At 49.0% G+C, this 25,774-nt stretch overlaps 1 protein-coding gene across 3 annotated transcripts in view; it reads left to right on the top strand.

The window, feature by feature from the left end:
• The window catches only part of LOC8076135 (calcium-transporting ATPase 5, plasma membrane-type), a 35,163-nt gene extending 22,342 nt beyond the window's left edge, over window positions 1-12,821 (top strand). For all 3 annotated transcript variants that reach the window (XM_021458552.1, XM_021458551.1, XM_021458550.1), the window contains exons 26-35: window positions 347-463; window positions 616-714; window positions 791-928; window positions 2,020-2,120; window positions 10,723-10,768; window positions 10,860-10,994; window positions 11,147-11,254; window positions 11,339-11,430; window positions 12,043-12,125; window positions 12,276-12,821. In XM_021458552.1, the coding sequence (XP_021314227.1) occupies window positions 347-463; window positions 616-714; window positions 791-928; window positions 2,020-2,120; window positions 10,723-10,768; window positions 10,860-10,994; window positions 11,147-11,254; window positions 11,339-11,430; window positions 12,043-12,125; window positions 12,276-12,334 (978 nt within the window). In that variant the 3' untranslated portion in view covers window positions 12,335-12,821. The remainder of the gene's footprint in view (window positions 1-346; window positions 464-615; window positions 715-790; window positions 929-2,019; window positions 2,121-10,722; window positions 10,769-10,859; window positions 10,995-11,146; window positions 11,255-11,338; window positions 11,431-12,042; window positions 12,126-12,275) is intronic.

The raw sequence follows: 25,774 nt of genomic DNA, 5'->3' as shown, positions 1-25,774 counted from the left end.
TGTTCCCCTAGTATGACTGCTAATGTCCCTATGCTTAACTTCTGATATCCTATGTTCTGCCATTCTGTTACAATATTCATGCAATAATGTCAATGCTAGATAAAATATGAAAATTTGAAACAATTGAATCTGTGTTCCACAAACCAGTAAGATACAAAATGTTCACCATTTTCGGTTTCCTCTAGCTTGCTAGCTGGTTTTGTCGAGGCAGTTTTTGGCTATTACATCGTGTAAATGGACAGGCGTTATGTGCTTGGTTCTTGGATTACACTTTATATTGTTCATTTTGTGCTCTTGCTGTTGACTGTTCTACTGGGACTAACAATCTATCAACAATACATTGTAGGTGATGGCACGATCTTCTCCTAACGACAAACTTCTCCTTGTAAAAGCTCTTAAGAAAAAAGGCCATGTTGTAGCTGTTACTGGTGATGGAACAAACGATGCTCCTGCATTGCACGAGGTACATTCAATTTGGGAGTTCATATTTTAAATGAATACAAGAATTTGTCATGCTTGTGGTTATATGATGCACTATTTGGTAATACGGTACTAATAACATGTTGAGGTTCCTTTCTTCTCCTTCTCAATCTTATCATTACTCCCATTTATCAGGCAGATATTGGTCTTTCTATGGGCATCCAAGGAACAGAAGTAGCTAAAGAGAGCTCGGACATAATTATTCTGGATGACAATTTTTCTTCTGTTGTGAAGGTTTGGCATATTTTTAGAATCTACGATCTTGATAATACAACATTGTCTTATATGTTCTTCATTTTTTTTCTTCTAGGTGGTTCGCTGGGGTCGCTCTGTTTATGCGAATATCCAAAAGTTTATTCAGTTCCAGCTTACTGTAAATGTTGCAGCTCTTGTCATCAATGTTGTTGCTGCTGTTTCCTCAGGAAATGTTCCTCTAAATGCTGTTCAGGTTTGTATAAACATCTGTAGTATGTTTTTTTTAAAATAATTACTGCTATACTAAATACGATATTTATTGTGGTTATATTTATATTTTAAGTTTTTAACTGCTACCGATGTCTGAAACTCTGAATACCAAGAGATAACTTTTGCGGTACCCTGTTTTCCCAACTTGCAGTTTCTGTATCATTATAAATGGCTGCAATGTTGCATGCTGCAGTATGTGGTTGTTAGCACTATACACTTGGTCTTGTCTTGTTGCTCTCCATTTTGTGCTACTAACCTGAACCGAATCCTGTTATTATTTTATTATTCTTTTACTAGGTGAATCAAATGCTTTATGTGTAAACAGGAACTAGTTACAGACAAATGTAATCCAAAGCTAGGCTATTAAAGATATATGCACAAATGTGATGTAATAACTATTAGGAATACTTTTCTTTTGAGTAATGTGTTTTTTTCTTGAACACACAGTAGAGTTGTGTATATTTATATTAAGAGAAAGGGGATGAAATCCCATACAAGGCAACTCTATGCCTCACCTATGAGACAAGAGAAGGTTGTAAGGAAAAAACACACACAAAGCACTCAAACACTTTTTACAAGGAACTGGCCTTTCTACACACTTACACTAGCATCTGTCCACGACCAAAAAATAGATCCTGAAGTTTTCGAGCACCAGCGCAGCACCATGGACTCACTTCCTCTTTGAAGGAATGCTGTACCCTTGCTAGGGAAGGAATCACAATGTCAAAACCTCTATTCCTGTGAAGCCACAAGGTCCATGATCCTAGGATAGCCATACTGTTAAAACCTTTTCTTTGGTATTCACAACTTTTTTGTTTGCTTGTCTCCACCAATCTGTGAAGCTCTTCTTGTTCCTTCTAGGTACAGTGCGCTCAAGCCCAAGAGTGAACTCAGTAACGCATTATAAAGCCCATGCCTTACAAATAAATGTCAATGATGAGTACTGTGAAAATAATATTGCCAACTTGCCATGGACCAAACCGTTGTTAATGAACAAAGTGTAGTTGAAGTATTAGGCTTTTATTTGAAAGTTGGACACCAACAAATATTAGCTTCCTTTTGTTTCTTATACAGCTTCTCTGGGTTAATCTCATCATGGACACACTTGGTGCTCTTGCTTTGGCTACTGAACCACCAACGGATCAACTTATGAGGCAGCCACCTGTTGGAAGGAGGTTAGAAGTCTTTTCCTTTGAATCATTATGGGTGTGATTGGTTGCCTCCACTAGATTTAGCCTGCATTAGGCCTTATGCAGCATAACCAAATCCACCATAAATATATGCAATATGTCGGTGTTTGGTTGTCGTCTGCACTTGCAAACATAAAGTAAGATTGCTTTCGGTTGGTTACATCATGTTAGTATAGGTTGGGGAGGTGAGAAGATTCTATTTGTGTGGAGCTATCAGCTTGTGCAACTTGCATGCATTACCTAATATGCCCAATTCTGGCGTACTAGCTAATGCAGCATTGGACCTGTTATGACTTATGAATACTATGCAAGCCTGCATAAGGGCCTCTGCAGTCAACCAAACAGGCAAACATGGATAAGCTGCACTGTAGAATCCTGGATGTAAACTAATGCAGGCAACCAAACAAACAGATCTAACACTAAATCTGCATCTGCATTTTATTCTTCTACAAATATCATCCTTTATTCAGTTAGCAGTTAGTCTTTTATGTTTCAAAATTTTCAGTAATCAACCTACAATAACATGGTGACAATATTGCTACAAAAAGCACTCCACAATCTGGTTTTCTAGCATACCCTTCAAACCCAGTTTGCTATTTTCGCACTCCTTAGGGCTGCTTTGGCAAGGACCGGGTGATTAACCCTGGAAATTAAGCTAAGGGGAGGGATTTTTGTGGACACTGCAATCCCCCTCCATCTGCGTGGGGAATTTTCACGTGCGGAAAGATTATCTACTGCTATTTGGAAGTGATGTGTCAGGGAAACTAAGCATGGATTGCATTTGGTGCCTGATCGCCTGGAGCCCACAAGAAACAGAGTTGCGTCGCTGCTGTCCAGCGGAGTGTGGACTGAGGAGAGAGAGAGAGAGCAGAGTTGCGTCGCTGCTGTCCATCAATTCACACGCACACGCACATGCGCAAGAGAAGCAGATGCGTCATCGACTCGCCGTGAGCAAAGAACGACGGGGAGCGCTTCCTGACCTGTTGGGTCGTGGATTTCTCGCCCGTGGAAAGTGAAGGGAATCAGACCACCAAACCCTGTCACTTGCGCTTCGAAATGGCGCGGCAAGCTAGCACAGGGAAGCATGGCGCGTGGGTTTCTAGCCCCGGGAAAACTGCGGGAACCCTCTAGGATCCCCTGCTGCCAAAGTAGGCCTTAATTACTTGTTTTTCCCCCTTCATAGCATCGTCGTGCACACAATTGAATACCAATGGCTGAGCTTGGACGTGGCGCCTATCACCGTTATTTCCTCCATCTCCACAGTTATTCCCAATTCCTTATCACCTATCTCTGCCTTCAACCTTCCATCTATCCCCCCTCTGGTCACCAGTTCACCACACATATTTTACTCCTCCAAACTCATTGCCTCATCCTTCCAGATTTGCCGGCAAAGAGGGAGTGTGCTGGCTTCAGACCAAGGTGGGTTGTGGGTTTTTTTCTACCAATGGGCTTTCCCTTCACCACCCCCATGGGGGTGGTCCACAGGGTTCATAACTACCCCTCTTACTACAGGGCGTTTACCTAACCAACACTTAGATCCGGCTCTACCCAAACTTTTTTGGTTCACCCCAACATTACCCACTTGTCCGACTGTTGCTCAGCAGTTTTGGGATACCAAACGAACCTCCCCAGATGGTAATCTTAAAGTGGCCAATTTACCCTCTTTTGCAATCAGTTTCGCTACAGCAGGGTGTGGGTGTGGGTGTGGAGGAAACTTCAGACCAAGTTTATGCTGGCTTTATGTGCTGAAAGAGACTGAGGCCCAGGGAGAGTGTTAGAATGTCTAATTTTCATTATTGGGCTAACCCTAACCAGGGTGGCCATATAGTTAGGGATACATGGGCCTAGCCTCATGGGCCTAATACTCATATACTCTAACATCCCCCCGCAGTCTGAACTACCGTCGCAGCGGAGTTCGCAGACTGGACACGAAAGAAAAGAGGTACAACACACGAGCCCCCCCACAGACACAACTAGCCACTAGTGATGTTGAGGCTAGAGCGGAACTCGGTGAAGGTCGAGGACGGGAGACCCTTGGTGAAGATGTCGGCGAACTGGGAGGTGGTCGGGACGTGGAGGACCCGAACATCGCCGACAGCGACCCGGTCCCGGACGAAGTGTAGATCGATCTCCACATGCTTGGTCCTCTGGTGCTGCAGAGGGTTGGTGGAGAGGTACACCGCACTGACGTTGTCGCACTAGACCAGCGCGCTCCGGGAGAGAGGGCTGTGGAGCTCGGCGAGGAGCTGTCGGAGCCAGGAAGCCTCAGCCACGCCGTTGGCGACAGCACGGTACTCCGCCTCGGCACTGGAGCGGGAGACGACCGGCTGGCGCTTGGACGACCAAGACACCAGGTTGCCGCCTAAGAAGACGGCGTAGCCGGAGGTGGAGCGGCGGGTGTCCGGGCACCCGGCCCAGTCGGCGTCGGTGTAGACGACGAGCTCGGTGGAAGACGACCGTCGGTGAAGGAGAAGACCAAAGTTGACTGTGCCGTGGAGGTACCGTAGGATCCGCTTGAGAGCGGTGAGGTGTGGCTCCCTGGGATCATGCATATGGAGGCAGATCTGCTGAACTGCATACGTGATATCCGGCCGGGTGAAGGTGAGGTACTGAAGTGCCCCGGCAAGACTCCGATATGCAGTGGGATCTGTCACTGGTATACCCTCAGCCTCTGAGATCTTGCCCTGTGTGTCAACTGGAGTGGAGCAGGGCTTGCAGTCAGTCATCCCAGCTCTCTCCAGGATATCAAGAGTGTACTGCCGCTGGTGAAGAAGTAATCCAGCAGGGTGAGGCTCAACAGTGACCCCGAGAAAGTGATGTAGAGCACCCAGATCCTTCATGGCAAACTCCTGCTGAAGAGAGGCAATGATTCGCCGAAGGAGTGACTCAGTGGAGGCTGTGAGGACAATGTCATCAACATAGAGCAGCAGATATGCAGTCTCAGTCCCATGGTGATAGATGAACAGAGAGGTATCTGACTTGGCCTCCACAAACCCCAGAGTCAGTAGAAAAGCAGCAAACCGATGGTTCCACGCTCGGGGGGCCTGCTTGAGGCCGTAGAGAGACTTGTTGAGCCGACACACCATGTCAGGACGAGACGAGTCAACAAACCCCGCCGGCTGACTGCACTAGACTGTCTCAGTAAGAACGCCATGCAGGAAGGCATTCTTGACGTCCAGCTGATGCACGGGCCACCCGCGCATGAGAGCCAGTGAGAGCACCGTGCGGACGGTGGACGGCTTCACCACCGGGCTGAAGGTCTCGTCGTAGTCGACACCGGGCCGCTGAGTGAAGCCCCGGAGAACCCAGCGAGCCGTGTCTGGTTGGCGAGGAGGGCCGCGTACTCCTCTTCCATCGCGCGGCGCCAGTGAGGGTCCAGCAAGGCCTCACGGACGGAAGAGGGTACCGGTGAGACCTGCGAGTCCCCGGGCATCGCCGCAAGAGCCCGGGGCTGCAGGGTCCCAGCCGCGTGTCACGTCACCATCGGGTGAACATGACGCGGGTGTCGGTGAAGGAGCGGTGGGTGGTACACCGGCGTCACGGCCCGAGTAGCTGGGTGCCGCGGCGGCGGGGTCGGTGTCGCCGGCGGGGAAGACGTCGCCGGTGGCGCAGGTGACCCCGGCGAAGAGGGGGCCACCGGCGCCGCCGGAGGAAGCGGCGCCAGCCGTGCACGTCGCTGGTAGACGCGCACCGGCTGGGCGAAACGTGCCGGTTGGGTCGGAGTCGGAGACGCCGACCCGGGACCCACGTCGGGAGCACGTCGCTGGTAGACACGCACCGGCTGGGCGAAGCGTACCGGTGGGGCCGGTGTCGAAGGTGCCGGCCCGGGACCCGCGTCAGGCGCAGGGGCCGGGCCGGAAGGTGACACCTCGGGACCCGGGCAGTGTAGAGGCCCCGAGGTGTCACGGGCGACAGGCGACGTAGCTGTACCTGCAGGAAACACCGGGAAAGGTGGCTCGACCACCGGGTCAGTAGGAAACACAGAGGAGAGGTCATGCTCCGAGGTGGAAGCAGGAGTAGTAGTGGTGGAAAAGGGGAAGATCGACTCGTCGAACACCACATGGCGAGATATGAGGACTCGACGAGAGGTAAGGTCGTAGCATCGGTACCCCTTGTGATCCGGGGAGTACCCAAGGAAGACACAGAGAGTCGAACGGGGTGCCAGCTTGTGAGGAGCGGTGGCGGTGGTGTTGGGGTAACACGCACACCCAAAGACTCGAAGGTGATCATAGCGAGGAGGGGTACCAAAGAGAGCGTGGTGAGGTGTGGGAGCTGGACAAGCAGTGGAAGGAAGGCGGTTAAGGAGGTAAGTGGAGGTGTGCAAGCTCTCGGCCCAGAAGCGAGCAGGAAGAGAGGCCTGGAGCAGGAGAGTGCGCACGGTGTCGTTGGTGGTGCGAATCATGCGCTCAGCCTTGCCGTTTTGAGGGGAACCCCGGGGGAGCACCCGCGAGCATGGCCGCCGGCGGGCGAGGCTCGCCACCGGAAGCCTGGAACGGCCACATGGAGATGCGCCCTGACCATGGGTTGTTGTAGGATGGCCAAGGTGCACCCCGTGGAGGTGGCGGCGGCGTCGTGCCCCCACGACCTGCTCCACGTCCCCCACCACGACGACGGCGGCCGCCACGGCCCCCCCACCCTCGCTCGGCCCGGGGGGAAGAGGACCCAGAAGTGACGACTGTGGGGGTGTGGCGGGACGGGGTGGAGGAGTGGCAGCAAGAGCAGTCGAGGAGGTCGAGGACCTCGGAGCGGAGGTGGACCCAGGCTGTAGGCCTTGAGTAAGCTCCTCCATGACAAGGTCGTCACGGACCTGCAGGAAGGTGGGGAAGGGCCGCTGCCGGGTGATCCACGTCCGGAGGTAGGAGTAGCGGTCACTGAGCCCGCGGAGAACGTTGAGGACCAAGATGCGGTCCTCCACAGGCCAGCCGAGGTCGCCGAGAGAGTCTACCATACCCTTCGTCTGGCGGCAGTACTCGCTGACGGAGAGGTCGCCCTGGACGAAGGTGCGGAAGCTCGCGTCGAGCCGCAGAGCCCGGGCTTCGGCGTTGCCCGGGAACTGTCCCTCGAGCGCCAGCCAGGCTCCGCGAGCGCTCGGGGTGTTGCAGACGAGGTCGTGGAGGTCCAGGGAGATCGTCCCCAGAATCCAGGAGAGAACGATGCTGTCGAGGCGTAGCCACGAGGGGGTCGGGACCACCCCCGCGGTGTCGAGGAGGACGTGGTCGTCGAGGGCGTAGCGGCGGAGGGTGAGGAGGACCAAGTCCCTCCAGCGAGCGTAGGAGGGCGACTTGGGCTCGAGGACGACCGGAACGAGGAGGCGGATGTTCTGGACGCCCCCAGCCTGGTAGTGGAGCTGCACCACGTGGGGGTCGGCCGGATCGTGCCAGACGACCGAAGCCGATCCCGAGGACGTGGTCCCGACGTCAGGCGAGGCTGGAAGGCCGAGGAACTGCTCGGCTTCGGCGATCTGGCGGGCCAAGGTGTCGGCCGCGTCGCGCTCGCGCTCCCAAGCGAGAGCGGCCTCACGCACGCGAGCCCGGCCTTCTGCAGCCGCAGCACGAGCAGTGACGAGAGCGGCGATCAGGGAGGAGTCCGGACGGTGCATCACGGGCAGCGGAGGCGGGGCGGGGAAGCGGGCCGCGGACGGAGCTCCCGCGCGCGTCCCTGCGGCCAGACCAGGGGCCGGTCCCCTGGGCAGAGGCCGTGAGCAGAGCCCCAGGCAGAGAGGCGACGTCCGGAGGCATGCCCAGGCCAGCTGCGATGGCAGCAGCGACACCCCGGGCGTATGCAGCCGCGGTGGCCACGTCGGGCGCGCCCTGGTCGCCAGCCAGAGCGGCCTGAAGGCCAGCTCCAGGCGCGAAGTGGACGTCGGATGCGGCCAGCCCGTCCGCGCGAGCGCCGCCTGGGAGGAGGTGCGGCGCGTCCTGGGCGGCGTCCGCCGGTTCCGCGCGAGCCGCAGCTGCGCCGGCGGCCAGCCCGTCCGCGCGAGCGCCGCCTGGGTCGAGGCGCAGCGCGTCCTGGGCGGCGTCCGCCGGTTCCGCTCGCGCGGCCAGAGCCGCAGCCGCGCCGGCGGCCAGGCCGGCAGCTGCGCCAGAAGAGGTAGAGGCAGGGGCGGCGGCTCTGGGCGGCGTCTGCTGCGCGATTTGCGCCCAGAAAGAGGTTGGGAGAGGAGGGAAGTGGTTGAAGTAGAAGGGAGGAGGAGGGGGATCAGGCCGGCCGGCCATGGCTGCCGGCGGCGCGCCGGCCAGAGGTGGCGGCGGCTGGGGTGGGCAGGGGAGCAGGGGAGGAAGAAACCCTAAGCTGATACCATGTTAGAATGTCTGATTTTCATTATTGGGCTAACCCTAACCAGGGTGGCCATATAGTTAGGGATACATGGACCTCATGGGCCTAGCCTCATGGGCCTAATACTCATATACTCTAACAGAGAGTATCTGGGAGGGCATGTCTGTTGAGGTGCATCTTCATTCTTGGGGTCCCCTAGCGGCGAGCTCAATAGCTCATGCAAAGTGGTGTTGCTCTACCTGTCTACCGCTTGTTGCCACGGGCAGCAATGTGTCCTGTGGTTCCATGGTTTGTGTTAGTCATGTGCTGCATTCATGGACACATTGCACCATGACCACATCCACCTGGAGTGTCCCACGTTGAGGCCCAACACCATGTACACATCCACAAGAGAGGGCGAGGGATGGCTCCATGGCAAATGAGGGGAGGAAGACAACCAGCTTCATGGAGTGCTAGCAAAGATAAAACCTTGGAAGTATGGAGTGCTAGAATAGCAACCTGGGTTTGTAGACGTGGTATGCTAGCAAACCTGTTACCTGTTCATGGATAGTGCATAGTGTTGGTTTCATGGACATCAACACAGGTAGTTCTTGCTGCCAGAGGGCAGCTTGGCAAGGTTGCCGCTTGGATTGTATTGAAATAGAACTGCTTACACGCTAAGGATACAAGGGGATGGCTGCTGCTTATATAGCGAGACAGCCCCCCAACAGCCCTGACAGATTCTAACAAACAAAATTTGAAGATGCTCTACTTGGTTCTCAAGGCATCATAATCACCTTGGCTGCCAAGGAACCTGCATCAGTAAAAGTACATACTAGTGAAAGTAGAAAACAGGGTAACTAGGTTTAGCACAAGGCTAACACCCATCACATAGTGTTATTGAGGCAATTTTGCCTAATATAATGGTTAGTTGCAATTGCAAAGCTCTCTTCCTAATAAAGGCTGTTAAATACTCCTTCAATCAGTTCGTAAGGCGTCTGCACATGTCAAGATTAGTATTTTATTTGGTCCTACGTTAGGTGAAGTTACACAGAATGGTGCTGATTGATTCATAAGTCAGAAAGAAAATCATTGACCTATGAAAGTTTCTACCAAGCTGTAAAAATGATTAATACTCCATAGTATTACAATTAATTATTCTCTCTAGTCACAAACATATACGTCTTGGATAATATTCAGTCAATTTTGTGAAACTTCCATAACCTCATAAAACTATTGAAGTTTACCCATATATATTTCAGTAGAAAATAGCGTTCAATAGCTGAAAGCTTGAAGTTGGCCGGTGATGAGCGTCGGCGGTGGACAATGGCAGGGGCTCGTGGGCTATCCCACTTGACTGTCCCCGCGCAAGCTGTTAGTTGATTTGTTGTAGGTGCAGGGTCGTTTTTCTTTGTTTACCATTGCGAATGCATCTTATGAGTTAATATTGTGTGGGTGTGTGTTGTACTAAGGGTTCTTTACCCCCCCCCCCCCTCTTCTTAATATAATGAAGCATTTCTCTCCTGCGTTTTCGAGGAAAAAAATAGAAAATAGCATTCAAAGATATTGAAGATTGTGCTCTGTCCAAAACGCTAAATATTTTAAAGTTTTTAACTGGAGGGAGTATTATATGTGAAAGAAGCTAGTTGCCGAAGTTCAATTCTGAAGGTCCTGCCAGCTGCCTTAGTACCTAGGTTCAAAACGCTAAATATTTTTTTTTCATGAAAAGTAGAGTAGAACATAGTGGCTATTTTATGTTTATTTATGTTAGTTGTGGATCATTGGATGTACACCCTTGGTACCTAGGTTCTGTTACGAATACAGAGAGACTCAACTGGATAATAATATTCAGGTCCAACAGGGACTATATATAAAGTACATGGGACTGGGAGACACAAAAGGGAAACCCTAGGCTAGAAGATTACACTAATTCCCTTGACTATTGTACCTTAGCACAGGTCATCTTTGGCTCAAATTTGGTTGATTATTTCTTATTTACCATGCCACCTTGTTACACCTAAGTTGGTTGAGTTTTTTTAATGATGTGTTTATTGTTAGTACCCATTTGTCATTTTTTATTATTATTTATTACTGGTTCATCAGGGTCTGTGTAACCTTTTATTGAGCATCACCATTTAGCTTGACACATATCCTTCTTAAGGCTATATTTTGCCTGCATTGAAAATGTAATTTCCTGGTGAAGGAAGCACCCAAGAAATAGCATATTCTTTGCATTTCAGATTAATTTAAAACTAAAGGACATTGCATTTTTTCATAACTGTTTGTTGTATATGCTTAAATGACTAACTTTCTTGTGCATTTGATGCAGAGAACCTCTTGTGACTAATATCATGTGGAGAAACTTGTTTATTCAGGTATTGAGGTCCTGCCAGATGTTGCCTAACTTTAAACTGTGACTGAACTACTTTTTGTTAAATATTGATATCGATGTTTATGTAACCACAGGCTGTTTTTCAAGTTGCTGTTCTTCTGACTCTCAACTTTAGGGGTCGGGATCTTTTGCATTTAACTCATGACACACTAGATCACTCCAGTAAAGTGAAAAATACACTTATATTCAACACATTTGTCTTGTGTCAGGTAACAAATTTTCGGACAACTGATTTCTCTTTTATGCTTAGATTTTCTTCATTTGAATCAAGGGATATAGTATGTTCGTAACCGCTAGCATATGTGTAAACCATTCTGGGAATTGACGAACCTTGAAACCTTGACTTCACATTTCCCAATAGGTGTTTAATGAGGTCAATTCTCGTAAACCAGAGGAACTGAACATCTTTGCTGGAGTTTCAAGAAATCATCTTTTCTTGGGAGTAGTAAGCATAACTGTTGTGATGCAGGTATGAAGGGGTTTTGGATAGTTTTGGAAATAAATTCATGATTTTAAGGATATAACACTTCCTGATATGCCTTTTTTATGTCAGGTGATAATTATTGAGTTCCTCGGGAAATTTACGTCGACAGTGAGACTCAACTGGAAGCTTTGGCTTGTTTCTGTAGTTATTGCTTTTCTAAGGTAAGATACTTTTTCCACTTTAAGAACCCCTAATTGTTTTGTAGGGATAAGCTATGCTTTCTTAAATAATTTGATGGAGAGATCTAATAGCCTCCTGAACTTTTGGGCAACATCCATCTGACCAGGCGACCACCAGATATAAAAGATCAGACATCCTATTCCTGAACTTGTAGCACCAGTTACACGTTAATTTTAACCCAGTGTTGCTGGTGGTTTTTGCTTATGTTGGTGGGTGATGTCCCTATTGTGTATTATTATGATGGGGATAATTTGTAGCTATAACTTTATGTCAGAGTCGTTTAAAAAATAGTTTGTGTCAGGGAGGCCCTTCCTACTCTTGAGTCCACTACATTCTTGTCTTTCCTCTTTTCACGCAACGGCATTGCTGTCCTGATCTGCAGCCACAGCCTCTGGTCATCTAACTCAGCAGTGGCGACTTCTGGGCTTCTGGCATTTTAGTTACATATAATATAACTTTCTATGATTATTTAATTGTCTAATTATTTGTCTGCTAGCAGTTTGAACTTAAAATATATGAGATTTAATTTCTGATAGGTGTCCTAGAGGATTGACTGTAGCTTGCTTGTAATTAACTATTGACTGGTCATGCAGTTGGCCCTTGGCTTTTGTTGGAAAGTTCATTCCAGTTCCGAGGACTCAATTGAAGGATATCATCTTAAGATGTTGGCCTAAAAGTAAGGATTTACCTTTTTTTTTTGTTAGATATTGGTACTATAGTGCATCTGCATCAGCTGCAGTTTGCTTCTTATGTTGCTTGTTTATTGGAACGACGTGTTTTGTACTTGAATAAATATGTAACCTTGTTCGGGCCTCTTAATGTGCAGGCGGCGAGAGTGCAGAACAACAGGATCAGGATGACAGAACAGCACATCCGCCGGTGTGAAGCTGTGCTTGGGCAACTTTTCAAAATTATCATATGCTGAAATATTGTAGAGAGCTGGTGCACATAGATGGTGTTGGCTAATTTTGGATGCTGATTTCTTCTAACCATGCTTACCTTGTTCCCTGGCTATGAATTCTATGGCTGTAGTAAGCAATCTGGGAGGTACATCCTCGCTGACTCGTGAATCGTGATCTAGAATTTGAAGTCACTGTAAGCAAAATATGTTCATTGTAGCCTAACGAAGTTTAGGGACCTCCAGTGGTTCATTGCACAAGTTGTGCAGCCGGTCTCAGAATCATTTGGGGATATCGATATAAACAGTTTTTCTTGTCGTCAAGAGTGGAGTCTAGCTCTTTTAGATGCAATCTAGAACATTTTGCCAAACACTCTGATTTGTGTTGGCTGTAAAGTCTGATATCTGATTGCTACTGGGATGTGGTCGAACGATTTGATTTTCGTAATATTAATTGGCTGATTTTGTCAGAGTTTCCTTTGGTATGCCATAGTTGTATAAAATGGACTGGCGATATGGATTGCGATTGTTAAGCCAGTATTATTGGCTTTTTTTATTTTAAAAAATACTTCACATAGGAGTCTTTTTTTTTGCATTATACTAGATCAGCAGTAAGGAGGAGCACTGGGCCAATCACAAGGAGAGAGGGATAGAAAATCCACAGCGCTAGCTTGGAAGGAATCACTCTGCTCGCACGCTTTTGAGAAACATACTTTCACCACTACTTGACTGCATTTTTTTTAATTGCTACTAGGCTACGTGTCAGCTAGCAATTTAGGCCTTGTTTAATTCGTGATACTTTTTGGTTTTAGCTACTATAGTATTTTTATTTTACCTGGTAATTAGTGGACTATTTAGACTTAAAAAATTCGTCTTGCAAATTATATATAAACTGTGGCATTATTTATTTTGTATCTATATTTAAAAATACTTCATACATGCTGTTCAAATATTTGATACGATGAGATTGAAAAATATTATGGGGAACTAAACAGGCCCTTACCAAGGCCGTTGCGGACACCCTAAGGCCAGTCTCAATGTATGTTTCATGAGAGTGTCATGCATATTAAATAGGGTGCCACATAAGCAAAATTGCTGACTTGGCAGGGTCATTAAATGAAGGAGTTTCATCATATGAGAGAGGAGTTTCATCCCCATGAAACTTCTGTAGCTCGGTTACCTAGTTTATAGTCTTGATAACTGTGTCATGAAACTATGCATTGAGACTAGCCTAAGCACAAGGTACGGCCTTCCATATTCCCATGAGGCTATGTTTTGACCTTGCTTGGAGCCGGAATTAAACATATCTATTTTAGAACTCCAGTGGTAATATAATTTATTTTTCCTGTGCATGTCTTCTTATTAAGTTTTGTTTGGTTCTCCTTGTTAAATTTTAGTGCACTAAAATTATTTTAGCTACTTTTGGATGAAGTGGGACTAAATTATTTTATTTTCTTTTTAGTTAGTGTATTTGACTGACTAAAATTTAGCAAGAGAAACCAAACCAGGCCTAGGTAGCTTGAATAGTGCGTGAGTTTTCATTGATAGTCGTGGACAAGTCCTTATTTTGTATCCTCGCGGTATATGCTGACGGTTCTCTTTCCGACTCAGCTGATTGTATGCAAAATTTCTAATTTCTAAAGGGTATCACTTAAAGGTTATGCGAACCTTTTGCAAAAGTAAACAAGGCGAGGCATGCATTGCGTGCAAATTGCCTCTCGATCGTTTTGTTTAGGGGGACGTGCCTAAGCATGTCGCGGAGCCAATAAGTAGGGCACATGGTGGCCATCTATGCTTCCCCCGAGGAAAATCATGATGCTTTGCTTTCCCTGGACGAGATGCATGGCGGCCTTTCATTAGTGGAGAACAGTGGACGGAGCTAATGGGAACCGGCGGCGCGGCGAGGGACATTTTATTATTAGATACCGACTTAACAGAGGATCCTATTGCGTCTAACCTTGGTGAACTCGCTGAAATGGAGTACAGATAGTGTAGTAATCAACAGGATCAATGGGGGCCTTGGATCCCTCAACACACCGGATGCTGTTGTGTCGTGTGTGTGCCCACCTCTGTACGGACATTCTCGCACCTGGCGAAAGAGCTCTCAACAATGCATGCTGCCACCACTATCATGATTCATGGAGAGCTAGTTGCTGCCTGCAGGTGCTTGGATCGGAAGAAGAGAACGAACCATGCAGGTTTGCACGCATCAGGGCTGTTGGAGCAACTGACAGAGTCACAAAGGAATGGAGCCAGATCCTGTATAGCGTCTGTTCTGCAATAGCAAAATATCACATTTAGTTTTGAACGTGAATGGAAAGGTTTGTTTTCCGGATGAACTACAAAATATGAGGCTATTCGCTTGTCTGAAAAATCATACTGATTTATTATGATAGAAAAACACTACTAACTAGCTGATAGAAAAAGTACAACTTATAAGACAGACAAACGAATTCTTAGATATTATTATTGGTTAGACACACACGTGTTCACCCTTGTACACACCAATCTTAACCCCGTGAACGCTCATAACGGGAAAAATAAAAGCTGTTAAATTTTAATGTTGATAAAATCATCATAAATATCTCGTTATTGACCATTAAGTTTTTCTTTTCGAGAACATACTTAGCACATATTTCATTAAAAAAAACTTTAGAAACTTTACACGCCCAACATCACATCACGGTGACATACCATGAGCGATGGGGTTGGACACGAACACACAAGGCACCACAAGGCGGTAGAACCTACGCTGTTGTAACTAAGAAACTGAATGTGGGTTGGCGATGATGAGCGAACTTGTGCTCAAGGCGCCTACGCCGCCTCCCGCGAGCACCAACCATGGGGAAGAGCTCCCGAATTGCCTTGCGCTTGGACGACGATAAGGCCAGTCTCAATGGACAGTGTCACTACACGGTTTCACATACCAACACGTCATCGAGATTGAAATGAAACCATCTATGAAATAACCCTAGCAATGGAGCATTTCACTTTGTTGTTTCCAACGCTAAGCAAAAGCATTTAATTGCTGCAAAATGATTAGATCACATGCAAGATGGTGAAACGATTTGACCCTCAGTAGAGATTTCATTCCGTTTCACCGTGTGGGAAACAACGCCCGTAGAGTTTCACCATGGTGAAACTACTTCCTTCTCTCTCCTCTTCGTTTCATACAAAAAAGTACAGTTTTGCTGACACGACGCTCTAATAAATGTGCATGACATTCTGGTGAAACCCCAGTGAGCCTGGCCTAACGGCTCTTGGAACACCTTGTGGGACCGAGTGGCCATGGTCGCGTCAAGTGTCACCATCGCTGACCGTGGGGTGCTCGTCGATGGCTGCCATTTGCTGAGCACGACCAACTTGTTGGTCTGCTTCTCCGTGGGTCGCGGTAGACAAACTTGGCGCAGTGAGTCTATCACTGCGGCGCGGCACTGTTGGGGGATGGCCGCACCCTTCCCCTCGGTAGCGTCTAAGGATGCCCTTCAAGCCAAGGAACCTCCGACCTCTGAAGTGTCGGAGGATATCCTCCACCCAGAGAACCTCCGTGCAGTTGCGTGCGGAGGACCCTGAAAAAAAACTAATATTAATGACTCGTCTTGTCGTGCTAAGTGCGTGCAGGGACTGCACTAGTGGAGGCCCACAAGCAAGGAAGAGAGTAACCTTCGGCCCTCTCAAGTCCGAGGATGGTTGAGGACGTGGCGGAGGCGAGGGACCTCCGACGCGTCCAAGTCAGGGAACCTCCGACGGAGACGCGCCGAAGGATCGGCGACCGGGCGAGCCAAGGAACCTCCAGGACAGCTGAGCCGAGGAACCCCCGGCGCGTCCGAGCTAAGGAACCTCCGACACATGAAGTGTCGAAGGATCCGCAACCAGGCGGAGGATCCAAGCCTCCGACCGGCTGAAGCCCTAGACAGGGGGCACGCGTGGGGTATGAAATGCGAAATTACTCGAGTGATTTGGAGTCGGTAGACTGTAATTGGAGAATATGCTGGGATATTCCCCCACCGTCATGGGGTATTTTTGTAAATGTCATTAGGTCGGTTTCTGAGCCCTATATAAGAGGTGATGCCGTTATTGATAAAAAGAGAGAGAGCATTCACTGTGTTCACCTACTGTTGAGCCCACTGTCCGTTTGTGCTCAAACCTCTCACAACACCGAGTGAGAAGGTTCTCGATCCACCGTACTGCGGGGGAGTGCTGAGGGCATTTTCCCAACATTGGCGCCCACCGTGGGGCTTCGAAGGATCACCTACGATGGCTGGAAAGAGAACTAGCACCACAAGACCTCGGGCAGAGCCCCCCAGGAGGGGAAGGCCGAGAAGGGCCGTGCGGAGCACGTATGCGACCGTAGAGGGGGAAGGCTCTGAGGGCGAGCAGCCGGACCCCAGCCAGGAACCTTCTCCCGCCGCAGGCCCAGCACAACCCACGGCCGCGCAAGAGCTCCAGCTACTGCAGACGCAGCTGCAGAGCCTCCAGCAGGAGCGAGACCGAATTGCTGCCGCCTACGCCGCCAGCCAAGAGGCAGCAGTAGCCGCAGCGCAGGCAGCTGAGATCAGGCAGCAGCTTTCAATCCTGCAGGCGGAGATCCTTAGCATGCAACCTCCACAGCCGACGGTCCAACCCACTGTCCAACCCGGCGCCGGTCCGTCAGTAAGTGCGCAGCTAACAAGTTACGGTGGCGCGCTGAGCACATTGGACCTTCGTTCCCCCTTATCTGAAGGATTGCAAACCTCACCTTGGCCGGCAACCTACAAACCAATCACGCTCCCCAAGTTCAACGGAAAAGCTGACCCCCGCCAATTCTTGATGAGTTTCGAGGCAGCTGTAGCCTCAGCTGGAGGGAACGAAACTGTAATGGCGAAATCCTTTGTGATCGCGGCCGAAGGAGATGCCTTGGCATGGTACTCAATGCTCAGAACCGGGTCGATCTATTCATGGGAGAACCTTCGAGACAAGATTTTGGCAAATTTCCAGGGGTTCGCAGTTGAATCACTAACCTCCACGGACCTGTTCCAGTGTCGCCAAAGTTAGGGAGAGGCACTGCGGGAATACTTCCAAAGATTCGTGCAGACCAAGGCCAGGGCACCCGGCGTGCCGGAAGAGGTTGCCATTGAGGCTGCTATCAAAGGTCTTCGCATAGGACCTTTCGCAGCTCACTTGGCCAGAGAAAAACCAGCATCCATGCACGAGTTGTACCGTGAGTTCGAAAAGTATTGCAGGTCGGACAATGACTACCGCAAGAGATTGGAAGACCAAAACTCCCAGAAGAGGCAGGGCAATGACAGAAACTCGTAGAAGAAGAGCCTTAGCCAAGATGAACGCCGGCCACAGCGAGAGGCTAGTGGACAGATGATGAATATTGAGCAACCAAAGAGTGACAGGCCGGAACATAACCGTCCACCGGCGGAAGCGCGAAACTCGGAACGCAGACCCAATCAAGCCGGAAGAGGGGGCCGAAACGCAGGATGGCCAAAAAATCAAAATCAGCGGCCACGGAAGCAATATTGTTTCTTCCATGGGGAGGAGAAGGGTCACTCCACCAGGGATTGCCCGGATGCAAAGGAAACTCAGGAGAGGATTAAGAGCAGGTCAGCTCCGCAACCTCCGACACCAGTTGCTCAACCCCTGGAGGTGAATCACACATTCCCTCAAACCTTCTACCATTCATATGTCGGAGGATCAAGCCAGCAGCACCCAGCTCCATTCAGTCGAACGCGCTAGCCTCCGCTTACTATCCCAGCTTCCTACCAGCTTGGCGCCCAGCACAGCAGCCCGCGGATCACAACCTTCCACCAAACTATGTTCCTCCACGACCTCCACATATTACATACATCGAAACCCCGCAGCCCCGCCAGCAGTCACTACCTCCTCCCCCAAACCAGCTGCAGCTACTCCAAGCTCCACCCCCACCAAAAACCGAACCCCACCCCGATAATCAGATCGGCCCTCATACACCCCTGCCCACGATTGGAATGATCTTACCAATAGCTGGAGGGTCCTCAATGGAGTTCCAGACAAAGAAGCAGAAGAAGGATCACCTCCGGCTCGTCAACAACGTTGCAGTTCAAGGGCCAGTAAGATGCACCGATTGGTCCAGAACCCCAATAACCTTCACCGAGGAAGATCTAAGGTTGGAAAGCTACCCTCACACAGATGCCTTGGTTATAACAACGAATGTTGCGGGTTGGGGAGTAAGCAGGATCTTAGTGGATTCAGGGAGTTCCGCAGACATAATATTTGCTGGAACCGTCGACCAAATGAAGCTCAGCAGAAACCAACTCCAACCTTCGGAGTCACCTTTGATCGGATTCGGAGGAAAGCAGATACATGCTCTAGGGAAGGTCGCCTTGCCCGTATCCTTCGGCACATCGGAGAACGCAAGAACAGAGTACGTCACCTTCGATGTGGTAGACCTGCACTACCCATACAATGCCATATTCGGGCGAGGATTCTTGAACAAGTTCAATGCGGCCGCTCATATGGAATACCTGTGCATGAAAATCCCGGCTCTGCACGGGGTGATAACGGTTCACGCAAGTAAAAAGGAGGCAAGGAACATAGAGAAAGCGATTTACAAGTCCTTCCGGAACATAAACTCCGTGGACTCTACGCAACAGGAAGCTTCCCAGCCACCAGACATGCCAAGGGGTAAAACAGACCTGGCCGATCAGGAGGAAACGAAATGTGTCCCTCTGCAGGAGGCCGTTCCAGATAGGAAGGTCACCATCTCCACCACCCTCAGTAGAGAGGAGGAACTCGATTTGCTGGACGTGTTGCAAAAGAATCAAGATATCTTCGCTTGGAGTGCCGCTGACCTGCAGGGAGTCAGCAGAGATATCATAGAGCATTCGCTGGACATTGATCCGAGAATGAGGCCAAAGAAACAGAGACAGAGAAAATGTCTGAAGAAAGAACCTTAGCCGCGAAGACAGAGGTACAAAGACTTCTGGACGCAAAGGTCATCAGAGAGGTCATGTACCCGGAGTGGTTGGCGAATGTGGTCCTGGTCCCCAAGAAGAATGGTAAAATGAGAATGTGCATAGACTTCACAGATCTCAACAAGGCTTGTGTCAAAGACTCCTTCCCCTTGCCAAGGATAGACACCTCCGTTGACAAAGCCGCTGGTTGCCAGAGATTTTCACTACTGGATTGTTTCTCCGGATACCACCAAATTTGGCTCAAAAAGGAAGACGAGGGGAAGGCAAGCTTCACAACCCCGTTCGGCACGTATTGCTACACGAGAATGCCGGAAGGTCTTAAAAACGCTGGAGCAACCTTCTCCAGAATGATGGGGAAGGTTCTGGGAAGTCAGCTGCAGAGAAACATCATAGCCTATGTTGACGACGTTGTCGTCATGAGCAAGCGCAAAGAAGATCATATCAAGGACCTACAGGAAACCTTTGTCAACCTCAGATCCGCCGGGCTGAAACTCAACCCAGAGAAATGCGTATTCGGGGTCAGCAAAGGAAAAATGCTGGGATATATCATCAGCTCTGAAGGAATCAGAGGTAACCCAGACAAGACAAAGGCAATCATGTCAATGGCAGAACCTTCAAGCAAGAAAGAAGTGCAAAGGTTGACTGGCCGAATAGCAGCCCTCAACAGATTCATTTCAAGATCCGCAGAACGAAGCCTTCCATTCTTCAAAGTGCTGAGAGGAGGAGGCAAAACAGAATGGGGTCCAGAACAATCAGAGGCCTTCAGGCAACTCAAGAGCTATATCGCAACCAACCTGGTGGTAACTGTGCCCGAGCCGGACACTCCACTACTGCTGTATGTGGCTGCCTCCGAGCACGCCGTCAGTGCCGTTTTGGTACACGAAACAAGCGGCAGCAAGGGAACACTGCAGAGACCCGTCTACTATGTGTCCGAAGCTCTGTCAGGAGCAAAGTTGAACTACATGGAGATAGAGAAAATCGCATACGCAGTCTTGTGCGCATCAAGAAAGCTCAAGCATTACTTCCAAAGCCATGAGATCAAAGTACCCACTTCACAGCCATTGGGTGATATCCTTAGGAACAAGGAGGCTTTCGGACGTATAGGAAAATGGGCGGCCGAACTATCACAGTTTGACATCACCTATGTCCCCAGAACCTCCATCAAATCTCAAGCCCTAGCTGACTTCATGGCAGATTGGACACCTTCGAACCAAAAAGAGGAGAAGGTAGTCGACCAGCCGTGGACACTGTACACAGATGGCGCCTGGGGGCAGTCAGGAGCAGGAGCAGCAGCCGTTCTGATCGCACCATCCGGGCTCAAGCTAAAATATGCTGCGAGACTCGAATTCAAAGCAACAAACAACATAGCTGAGTATGAAGGTCTCATCCTCGGGCTGAACAAAGCTAAGGCTTCGGGAGCAAAAACCCTGCTCATCAAAACAGACTCCCAGGTGGTGGCAGGACAAGTGGAGAAGGAATACCTAGCACACAACCCAAAGCTGGCAAGATATGTGGCCGTCGTAAGAGGCCTGGAGAGAAGGTTCAAGGGATTCACTCTGCAGTACATTCCAAGAGCCGAGAACTACGAGGCAGACGAGCTAGCGAAAGCAGCAGCCAACAACACCCCCTTGCCAGAAGGAACCTTCTACCAAATTATTGCAGCACCCGCAACCGAATCGTTGCCAAAAGCTTTTCGCTCAGTCCTGCTGACAGAAAGCGAAGATTGGAGGCAGGCAATAGCTGATTCCCTCAAAGGCAAGACAGCCGCAGATGATGAAGCATTAACCAAGAGAATGGAGGCGAGAGCAAGAAATTACACCATCATTGACGGAACCCTGTACAAGAAAGGTGTAGTCCAACCTTTGCTGAAATGCATATCACAAACCGAGGGCAGAGAACTCCTGCAAGAGATACACTCTGGAATATGCGAGTCTCACATTGGACCTCGCGCATTATCTGCTAAAGCACTAAGACAAGGCTTCTACTGGCCAACTCACATCAAAGATGCTGAAGAAATAGTGAAGACATGCAAAGCTTGCCAAACCTTCTCACCAACTCAATCAGGACCTTCAGCACCAACTCAGCTTGTACCAGCATCATGGCTGTTGCAAAGATGGGGAATGGACCTGGTAGGACCAATGCCAACTGCCCAGGGGGGAAATAAATTCGCCGTCGTGGCCATCGAATACTTCACAAGATGGATCGAAGCTAAGCCACTGGCAACCATAACCTCTGAAACAATCAGGAAATTTTTCTGGCAGAACATAGTCTGCAGATTCGGAGTTCCAAGCCTGCTCACAGTTGACAACGGAAAGCAGTTCGATTCAGACAGTTTCAAGGAATTCTGTCATAATATAGGAACCAAGATTGCCTTCGCATCCGTCTACCACCCAGAGTCAAACGGGGCAGTAGAGAGAGCAATCCGCAATCTCCAAAACTCTACTCAGCCTACGAAAGGGGAAATGGGTCGACGAGCTACCAAGAGTTGTGTGGTCTCATAACACCACAGTCTCAAGAACAACTGGGTTCACTCCATTCAAACTCTTGTATGGGGAAGAGGCAATGTTGCCCGAAGAAATCAAACACCAAAGCCTGCGTTCCATGAAGCAGCAGTTGGCTGAAGATGAAGACTACTGCAAGGAAACCTTAGAATCAATAAGACTTGAGGCAGTGGATAACATTACCAGGTATCAACAAGAAACCAAAAAATGGAGAGACCGCAAGGTGGTACGGAAAGACATACAAGATGGGGACCTGGTACTCAGGAAAAAAGGAGATCACCCAAACGTTGGTAAATTGCAACCCAAGTGGGAAGGACCTTATACAGCAGTACAAGCAGGAAGGTCGGGATCCTTCTACCTGAAAGACTTGGAAGGTAGAACCTCCACCCACACGTGGAACGTCGACAATCTACGAAGGTTCTACATCTGAATGTAAGGATGACCCCTGCAAAATAAGCGGTGGCATCCATGTCTTTAGATACATTTGCTTTCTTTTTCTACTATTTTGCAAATCCAAGGTCTGCACTCTTTTCCTCACAGGGGTACTCCTACTAGGAGGTGAGGTTTTTAACGAGGCAGAACCTATGTAAAAACCTCTAAGATATAAAGAGGAATCCCCCCAAAAGTAAAACTCAAAAGTCGAAAAACAGCCAGCATCGAGGCTGTAGCATTCGACAAAACATCACGTTATTACGAGGACCCTCCGCAGCTTTCAATCAAAAATAAGAAAGCTCGGAACGTCCTCAAAGGTGAAAAAACACCAAATCCTTAGCAAAAGTCCTAGCCAAGAGCCGGGCAGCAAGGATAGCATGGCCAAAAGTGAAAAAAAGACCTGTCCTCCTCAGGCATCACAACATGGCCAGAAGGAACAAAACCTTCAAACCTGTCAAAGAACTGAGGACAATCAGGCATCCGGAACTATACTATTTCTGCCAAAACGCAGCGAAGGTTTCACATTCACAAGATAAACCTCAAAAAAAAAATACATAACCTTCACCAAAATAAGGTCGAAGGTATCCTGATAATCTAAGCAGACCCCTAACACACAAAGTGTAAAAATAAAACAAAGCTACAATAATTCCCAGTCAGGTACAGAAAAACCAACAACCAACAATAACTCAATAATAAATTTTTACCTAACAAAGTACATGCAATAAATGCATGAAACCCTATAAAACAAGGCTCACATTGCCCCCACGCTCAGTCAGGATCAGTATACAAAGACCCAAGCATCGAGTGCAAGCCTAGTAGTCACAAAGGAAAAATCCTAGGCCACCATGGAAGCAGGAGTTAGCCTCACAGCAGCAACAAAAGTTGGTATTGCACGAAGCTTCGTAATACTTTAACTGCGGCGTTGTGATGAACGTCGACCACAAAGTCGTGTACAGCCACAACAGAAGCAATGGAAGTTAGACTCAGAGGTCTCTGAAGGGTATCGCACGAAGTCTCGTAACATCCCTTCAGAACCTACAACACACATACCCGAAGGTCCTCCTCGACAATACTCCACGGGAGTTGAGCAAAGGAAAAAAAAATAGCACAATTCAGCAGATGATCCTTCGCACCATAAAAAGCGAAGGTCCTAAGGCCAAGAAGCGGCAATCCTACGCACAAGAAACAACCACCAACACCTTCGCAATATCGAGCATCAAGCACAAGCAGGCTACAGCAACACAAAGATCCTTAGGATCAACACCACCGTGACGTTGCAATGTATAAACGTTGTAGCGCGAAGGTTGTAATAAAAATAAAGCTAAAAGTGCGGAGACCATGGCCAAAGCAATGGTAAAAATGTCTGATCTTTATTAACTATAAACAACGCACAGAACAAAAGTTTACAACCAAAAACGAAAAACAGCCTTCGACCGTCAAGAGTCGAAGGTTCTAAGACTCTCGCACAATTTTTTCATACGAATCCGGAATAAGCCTAAGCTCATCGCAGTAATCACGAACAAGAAAATCAACTAAGTCATCAATACTACGCGTAGGATACTTATGACGCCACCAATCAATCAGATAACCCCTCACGTACAGATCTCCACGCTTGAACGTAACCGGGGTAACGTAGCTTCCTTCGACAAAGTTCGAAGGAAGAACATCCCCTGGAGCAGATCTCACAACCTGCTCAAAAAAGAACAACTTCAAAACCAACCCAAACGAAGGTTAAAACCAAAACGTATAACAAAGCTTTCAAACCTCAGGAAAACCATGAAGAAAAGGCTCAGCAACATCCTCGGGAACCTCCGTCACCCAGCGTACCTTATCCTTCTCACCAAAGATGCGAAGGATAGGATATGGCAACTGCATAAACACATCAAACCATGTCAAACAAATAAACGCATAGCCTACGATAAGCGAAAAACAAGGCAAAAACCACAACCTAAGCCGGAGGCCATGAACCTCGGCGCGCAAGCGACCGGACAAATTCAGATCGTTCGTCATCTAGGTCGTATCCAACAAACTCAAACATATCCACCACTCTCATATTAGGGAAGGCAATCCGCCAGTACTCCCACAACTCGCCAGAAACATAAATTCCTTTATAGAAAATTGAAAGCGGAGTTTCGCTAAGATCCTGCGCTGGTCCTCCGCCAGAGACCTGCGCAGGATCAAAGTGTAAAACAAAAGCTTATCCGAAAACAACTCAGTATATTACATTTTTAAACATTCTTTACAAAATAATCAGAACCTCCGGCCTTACAAAAGAAGCGTCACACACACAGACGCAAAAAAGCTAATAAAAACCTACAAACTAAAATGCCTCACACCTGAGGCGGAGGAGGGGCAGAAGTCTCGGGCTGCGCCGAATCCTGGGCGCCAGATTCCTCCGGAGCCTTAGCACTTGCGTCACGAACCTCCGCCTCAGCCTGAGTCGAAGGACGCGCTTCGCTAGGAGGACGCGAAGGACCGGGCTTTTCAACCTTAGCCGCCCTCTTGGCAATCTCCTGCAAAATAACAAGCTTAAGAAACATTGCAAAGCAGCAAAACAGGATACAAGAAGAAAAACCAAGTCAAAGAATACCTCAGCGCGACGAGCCTCCGCCATCTTCTTCGCCTCAGCCCGCCCAAACCTAATCCAGAACGAACTGATGAAGTTTCGGACAGATTTGCGCAGGCTCGAGATGCCTTCGCCAACATCCTCCGCGGAGGCAAACTCCTCCTTAGCAACCCCCTCGGCGTGGGAGCAACCTCCGCGGCGCAAAAACCTAGCGAAGGAGCTAACCGCAGCCAAAGCCCCAAAATCAACAGCACCCCCAACAAAGTCAGGGAGCATGCGGATATGGGACTTCAGCCATGCGAGGCTAGCACCAACGTCGCCACCAGGCGGAGGAGCAGAGGTGCTACCTCCGAACTGTGCCAGCGAGTTGGTATATAGCCCAACGACATCTGCAACCTCCGCCTCCGCCTTCTGCATACGAGTCCGCATTGCAGCCGCAGACTCGCGCTCGGCGTCAAGCTCCTTGCGGAGGCGGTCAGCAATGTCCTCCGCCTTCTCAGCTCGCTACAAGGCCAAATCCCTAGCCCTCTCCGCCTCAGTAGCACTTGTGCGGAGGACAGCGGCCGAAGCCTCGGCATCTTCTTTCTCTTTCTTCAAGGCCTCTGACCCAGCCTTATAATCATCCCTTTCCTTTTTCAGGGACGCAATTTCCTGTCGGGCAGAAGAAAGCCCCTTGACCTCCTCCGACAGGCGAGCCTTCTCGGCCTCTAAGGTCTCATTTTCCTTCTTCAGAGCACCAATAGCCTCGTCCCGGCAAATAACCTCCCAGGAGCAACGCCCCTCCAAGGCGGCAGCCATGTGATGACCCTGCTCAAAAAATAAAAGTCACAACCAACCTCCGAGCGAAAAACGGCGAAGGAAAATATAACACATCGCAAACGTACAAGGCTATGGTGCTCATATTGCACGCGGAGTAGCGTGTCAAAGTCCATGTTGCGAAGCTTCTGACGGAAACGATCTATAAATCGAAAACAAGTAAGGAAAAAT

The sequence above is a fragment of the Sorghum bicolor genome, chromosome 4 (genome assembly GCF_000003195.3).
Source record: "Sorghum bicolor cultivar BTx623 chromosome 4, Sorghum_bicolor_NCBIv3, whole genome shotgun sequence".
NCBI classification, from domain to species: Eukaryota; Viridiplantae; Streptophyta; class Magnoliopsida; order Poales; family Poaceae; genus Sorghum; species Sorghum bicolor.
This window is presented reverse-complemented; position numbering and strand designations above follow the sequence as displayed.